Source organism: Elgaria multicarinata, chromosome 3 (genome assembly GCF_023053635.1).
Source record: "Elgaria multicarinata webbii isolate HBS135686 ecotype San Diego chromosome 3, rElgMul1.1.pri, whole genome shotgun sequence".
In the NCBI taxonomy this organism is placed as follows: Eukaryota; Metazoa; Chordata; class Lepidosauria; order Squamata; family Anguidae; genus Elgaria; species Elgaria multicarinata.
Window position 1 is genome coordinate 21,866,953 of NC_086173.1, and position 6,524 is coordinate 21,873,476.

The 6,524-nt window shown below is 47.0% G+C and overlaps 1 protein-coding gene across 1 annotated transcript; it reads right to left on the reverse strand.

Moving 5' to 3' along the window:
* Positions 1-4,890: 4,890 nt before the first annotated feature.
* LOC134396584 (P2Y purinoceptor 11-like) lies at positions 4,891-6,095 on the reverse strand. Its single transcript, XM_063123106.1, has one exon. It carries the CDS (start codon positions 6,021-6,023, stop codon positions 5,031-5,033), a length of 993 nt encoding a protein of 330 aa, XP_062979176.1. The 5' UTR covers positions 6,024-6,095; the 3' UTR covers positions 4,891-5,030.
* Between the last annotated feature and the right edge of the window lie 429 nt (positions 6,096-6,524).

A 6,524-nucleotide genomic window follows, 5' to 3' on the forward strand; every position in this document is an offset into this window, starting at 1 on the left:
CGGGCCCCTTGGTGGTCGGGTGGGAGGGCACTCGCCTGCTGCGAGCCAAGGCCCCGGCCTAATCTTATGCGAGCTGGGCAGGCGGCCCAAGGCTGACAGGAACCCCAGGGAGAGGGGGACACCTGCTCCCCCTCCCCCCAGGTCTGCCAGACGGCGCTGTATCGGCGGCCTCCAAGCAGCGCGTTCCCCCGTGATGATATTTAATTAACAAACTTTAAGATACGCTACCACGGTGTATGTTACACTGGGTACAGCTAGTGTACTAAAGATCTTTAAAGTATCAAAGGCCAACTGCTCTCCCCCTTCTTGCCTCCCCATTCTCTGTCTAAGTTCTGACCCAAGATAACTTGTTCCGTTCTCTCAGTTGCCATCAAGCCGTTAAGATCTTGAAGCGTGGTTTCCAAAACTGAGCACAGTACTTCACATGATGTCTTCCTGATACAGATCAGTGCTCTGTCTGGGTCTTGGAGGTATAGTTATGATCGTTTGAAGCTCATTTGCATAGGTAGTCATGGATATGCCTCGTGGCCATTTTTATTATACTCAGAGACTTAAAAAAAAGTTTTTGCAATTGCTGCTGCTTAATTAGTTACTCTCCCTGTTGTGGGTTTGGTGACTTCACGTTTATTCTTAATTGAATTTTATTTTCTGCAGTACCAGTGTTCGGTTATTTGTTCTACAACAGGGTCAGGCAGAAGGCAGATCCTGGCGCACTGCTCGACCACTGGTCAACTACCTAATATGTCCCAGTTGCTGGAATTATTGCAAAGAATGCTAGACTAGACCGGCTTTGTTGTTAAGCAAGATCATGTGCCTTAGCTGCTGAAAGAGGCTGGCACTGCACTCCTGCAGTGGACTTCCAGGTGGTGGGATCCGCATACTCAGAGAGGGCGATCTTGTGAGGCGTGACTCTTTCTCCTGGCTGCACAGGCAGAGATGCATCAATTCCTACAGTCTTGTAACTGCATTCGGAAGCCACAAATATGTGTCCAAGCCACTGCGGCTCACTTCTAGAGGGAGAGTGGTGTTTGTCTATCACAGCAAACAAATAACCATAGCTTTGTAATGTCTTAAAGACTAACATTTATTGTTATTTTCATCTTGCATGAAATAGAAGTCCCTTCAATTGATAAAAGAAGCGTAATGACCCCGAGTTGGAAGATATACATCCATTAGGGCTGTGCCCCGCTTCGCATCGGAGAGTAGAAGCAATAGCGAGGCGGCCTGATTCGCCTCCGACAAAGGCGGAGGCGAAGCAGGTCGGGGGGGCTGCGGATCGAGGTGAAGAGGATCAAGACCAAGCAGATCCTTCGCCTCGATCTGGAGCTCCGAAAGAAAGGTAAGTGGGGGCTTACCTGGCGCTGCCGCAGTCCGTGCGGTGATGGCGGCAGAGCCAGGTAAGGGGGCAGAGGGAGGGAGGCTTACCTGCCTCTGTCACAGTCCGGTGGCGGCTTCAACTGAGGCTGATGCTCAAACCGGAAGACCAGGCCGCAACCGTGGCCTGCTCTTCCACTTTGAGCCTCGGCCTCAGGTGAAGCCGCTGCCGGAACATGACGGACGCAGGTAAGGAGGGAGGGGGCCTTACCTGCCACTGCAGTCCATGCGGCGACGGCGGCAAAGCCAGGTAAGGGGGCAGGGGGGAAGGGTCTTTTTCTCAAACCGGAAGGCCTGGTCTTCCTGTTTGAGTTCTTGGGCTCAGTTGAAGCAGCCGCTAAACCACAACGGACGCAGGTAAGGGGGGAAGAGGGAGCGGAGCGGACCATAGGCGGATCGACGCGGGGCAGATCGGGCCTGATCTGGAATTTGCGGATTGGGTGCAGAGCGGATCAGGGGGTCTGTGCACAGCCCTAACATCCGTACACATGGGAATGAAAGGAGAGCCAAAGAGCTATTCAGTGCAAGAGTGCCGTCTGTGATAGTTCACTGCAAAGTCATCTTTGTACAAGATAAACACAGTGACTACACATATCAACAGTAACTGGCGATAACAAATCCTAGCTTTCCTGTGCTAACTTAACACCTGTAGCGGAAGAGAAAATGTTGGTCTTAAGCCTCAAATGAACAAAAGCAACTTGCTGATTTAAATTCTGGGGTAGCCGTTTCATGCTTGAATCTCCCTTTGAACTTTTGTTGAAGATTGGGAGATCAGCAACAGAATTTCTAGGTTTTGGGAATTTATTTATTCTAGTCATTAGCTTTATATCTTGTCCAACTGGCAAATCCCCTTGCGCAGCTTACAATTCTAAAAGACCAAAGAAACAACAAAATAAAAAATGCAGCAGTAACAGTATCAAAGTAATACAGTATCAAATATTAAAAATATTAAGGAGCCAGCAGTAAAATTAACACAGCCTGCTGGAAGAGGAAGGTCTGAACTTGGTGTCTAAATGTAAACACTGAAGACATTCGGCATATCTCCTGGGGAAGGGCATTCCATAGCCAGTGGCTACCACCAAGAAGTGCTTCTCTTGGTAGCCACCTGTTATAGTATTGTGGGTGGCTGCACTCAGAGAAGAGTCCCTGAAGACTGTCTTCGCAATCTGGCTGGAATATATGAGAGGAGGCACTCCTTCAGGGAACTGGTCCTAAGCCATTTAGGGCTTTAAAGATCAGAACCAACACTTTGAATTAGGCTTGGCAACCAGCGCAGTTGACGCAGCTCTGGAGTAATATATTCCTTGGAGATTTAGATATTTGCCCCCTAGTAGTTGTCCGATTTGTGTTCGTTCTTTTTTTCCTGCATGAATACTGGCCTGTTTGTCCTATCCATGTGGCAAATGGGAATTGTCAGCAGACGACGGCGGCATCATACATGGCAAAATGTACAGTTGAATGAACCCCTGATGGTGTGCCAGATGTTACTGAGTCTCGTAGTAGGTGCCGGAGTGGATATGGGGGAAGGGTTGGCCTCTGGATTTGCCGCAGGGCCTGGGACCTGGCGCTTATGACTGTCTGAGGTGGCCTGTCTTTGCTATTGAGCAGCCATTTTAAATTAAAGGATTGTATAGATGAGGGAAGGCCTACCACTCAAGGCTTGTGTGAGAGAACTAGACTTGCCCAAGATGGGCTTCAGTTCAGGAATGGGCGGTAAGTTGGCCGCTTATGAGTGCCCCAAAAAGAAATGCATCGCCAAAAGATGCATTTGCATATGCTAATTTACATGTACGGATGCAACAAATACAGCTCATCTTCCCATGGTGAAGCAGGTGATTTGTCTGCTGTCCGGATGCTGTCAATAGACAACTTCAAGGCCCCTGCGCTCTCTGGCTCTTTATCCTCAGACCAGACTTGGCATGGACAACTTTTCAAATAGGGGACACAGTCAAAATAGAGGTCAGGCCTCTGGCAGCCCTTCAATCCGAGGTCTGTCCTCTGTAAAACCAGCCACCCTAACAGTGGCCAGACTTTGAACTAGTAGGATGTACTTATTTATTTATTTAAACCATTTCTCATCCGCCTTTGAAAGCAGAAGACACCACAAGGCGACTTACAGCAATAAAATACACAAAAACAGTTAAAATATAAAAAGCAATAAAAGCAACAAAGCCAGTAGCTGCAACAGAAGTCATGAACGTGGATATTTCTAGACATCCAGAGGACCACTGACCAGGAACAAGTGCAACTTAATGGTTGAGGAGGTTGGATCTGAATGCAAAATGGTGACCTTGGGTAGAGACCACTATCTACTGCACCTCTGCCACCACACCACCCCCATGACGCTACAGATCTATATCTCCATTATTACAGAACGGAGCTGCTTCTAAAATCCAACTCCAGCTGGCCAAACCTGAAGCAATACAGAGCCCAGGATTGCCTGGTTGGTGTATTTCGGGTAGTAGAGGAACCTCCTGAAGGGTGTCTGTTCAGGTTTGCTCCTGCATATTTTTAGGAATTGCCTTCATCAGGTTATATAATCCTTTCTGGTATTAACAGTTCTGAGGAACAGTGACCCAGCTACAAGAAAGCAACATGAATAACCAAACCTGGAGGGTTTTTTTTTTTTTAAAGAGCTTCACAATGGCTGTTCATAACTGGAGGCAAAGTCGTTTTTAGCCCTGTCCCAAGTACCCTAAAAAAAAGGAGCTTTGCATAAAATTTACATATGTAATTATATGTACAGCCACAAATTTAGAAATAGTTACTATCCTAGAATCATAGAATAGTAGAGTTGGAAGGGGCCTCTAAGGCCATCGAGTCCAACCCCCTGCTCAATGCAGGAATCCACCCTAAAGCATCCCTGACAGATGGCTGTCCAGCTGCCTCTTGAAGGCCTCTAGTGTGGGAGAGGCCACAACCTCCCTAGGTAACTGGTTCCATTGTCGTACTGCTCTAACAGGAAGTTTTTCCTGATGTCCAGGTACCGTGTTTTTAAATAAAAAACACAGTACCTCTCACACCATGGTGGGGAAGACTCTGACCAGGTGACCTCTGTGTACCTGATGCCCAGGTGCTAACTGTTGGTGGTGGGTAACTTCAAGCTCACCCTTTTTACCCTTTAGCTGGACCACCCTTCAAATAGAGGACTGTCCTCTTTAAAGTAGGACACATGGTCACCCTAGGTTAAATAGACAATGTGGGGAAAGCCTGTTTAATCTGGGGGTGTTGCAAAAAAAACAGGTTTAGGACATGTTAACAATTGGAAACAACATGAGTCAAGTGAAAACAAGGCGCTATAGCACAGGAGAGCCAATACATTTTAGCCTGTGCTGAACCGCTCTTGCATCCAAGGACCAGTAAGGTGGGACTCTTAGCTACCCTACTTCATCCCCCAACATCTCATCACTGTAAAGATAAAATATCAAATGTTGAAAGCTGCCTTACACTGAGTCGAACTAGCCCAGTATTGTCCACACTGACTGGCAGTAGTGCCTGTCCAGGGTCTCAGACAGGACTCTGTCCTAGCCCCCGTAGTTGTAGATGCCGGAGATGAAACCTGCATAGAAAGCTTATGCTCTACCATTGAGTCTTGCCATATTGTAGTAGAGGCCAGTAAACAGTAAGGCCTGCCGGCAACAAAGATAACATCAGCCTTATTCCTGGAGGCCCTGAGGAGGGGCCCGGTTCCATAGCCTCAGTTCCACATTCTCTTCCTCTTGTACATCTTTCCACCATTGAAAACATCTGCCGAAATATTTTTGCATGCTGTTGGCCTGGACAGCGTAGACCAATGGGTGGACGCAGATGTGAAAGTGGACCAAAATCTTGGCTACCTGGAAGGCTGTGTGTAGAAGCACTTCGCAGTCCTTTCTCTTGCTCAGGCGGTGGCTGAGGCTCAGATTTTGTAGGATATGGAAGGGCAGGACCACCACCACAGAAACCGGTGCTTTCACTTTGCGCTTTTTCATCGTCGCGATGTGGTGATTGTGCTGGATTGTGTAAATGATGGCTCCACAGGAGACGCTGGTAAGGACGAAGGGCAGCCCAAACCCAAAGGCCAAGAGGAACAAGCTATAAGGCCAGTATTTGGGCAGCTGCTCACTGGAGGCACTTCCGAGGCACTGTGTTACGTTGGTGGTGTTTTTAGAGACGTGATTCAGGGTGGAAAAACTAAGTACAGGTGCGGAGATGGCCCCGACCAGCAACCACACTGCCCCACTAAGGAGCTTGGCATGGCCGAGTTTCATGTGACCATGGGCAAAGATGGGGTGGACAACGGCCACACAGCGGTTCAGGCTGATGCAAGCAATGAAAAAAGTGCTGCCGTAAAGGTTGCAGAAGAAAAAGAAACGGGCCAGTGTGCAGAGAATCCGGCCATACGTCCAGTCCTTGGGTGGGAAGTAATAAAGTACCATGGGGAACAGAGAGAAGGCGTAGAGCAGGTCACTGACAGCTAGGTTGAAGGAGTAGACAATGTTTGTGTTCCACTTCTGCTCATAAGCCAAGAAGCGGTAGATCGCAAAGCCATTCCCAACGATGGCCAAAATGAATTGCAGTAACATAATGGGCCATATTTGTTCTTGGAAGAAGCTGTCCAAGTCATCTCTGCAGCTTTGGGTTATGTCCCCAAGCCCTGCTGCACTCATAGTATCCTAGGGAAGCAGGGGGGAAATGGGATTAAAATCTCCCAGAAGGCTGCATTCTTCAAAACCCGTTCGGAGGCAATGATAGAAGCAAGAAATAGTTTTCACAAGAGGAATGACCAACTCAATCTGTGTTAACTTAGAAGAAAATGACTATAAACTAGTTTACTATTGTTATCTTACACCTCATAGTTTAACTAAAATATATAGAAAAGGTAATTGTGTATGCTGGAAATGTAGAATGCCCTTGGCTGATTATATGCATATGTGGTGGACACGTCCAAAAGTCCAAGATTTTTTTTGAAACAAGTTAAGAGGGAAGTATTTAAAATAACAGGATATAATTTATCTCTTAACCCTAAAATAATGTTGTTAGAGCTTTTTCAATATGAGATTGCAAAAATTCATCAGCTGATGATACCAAATTTGTTAATAGCAGCAAGGATGATAATAGCCAAGAACTGGAAAAACAGAAAACCAATTGTATCTAAATGGTTTATTAAA

Excerpts from the sequence above, each read along its gene's own strand:
- LOC134396584 (XM_063123106.1), bottom strand. The coding sequence starts at position 6,023 with ATGAGTGCAGCAGGGCTTGGGGACATAACCCAAAGCTGCAGAGATGAC.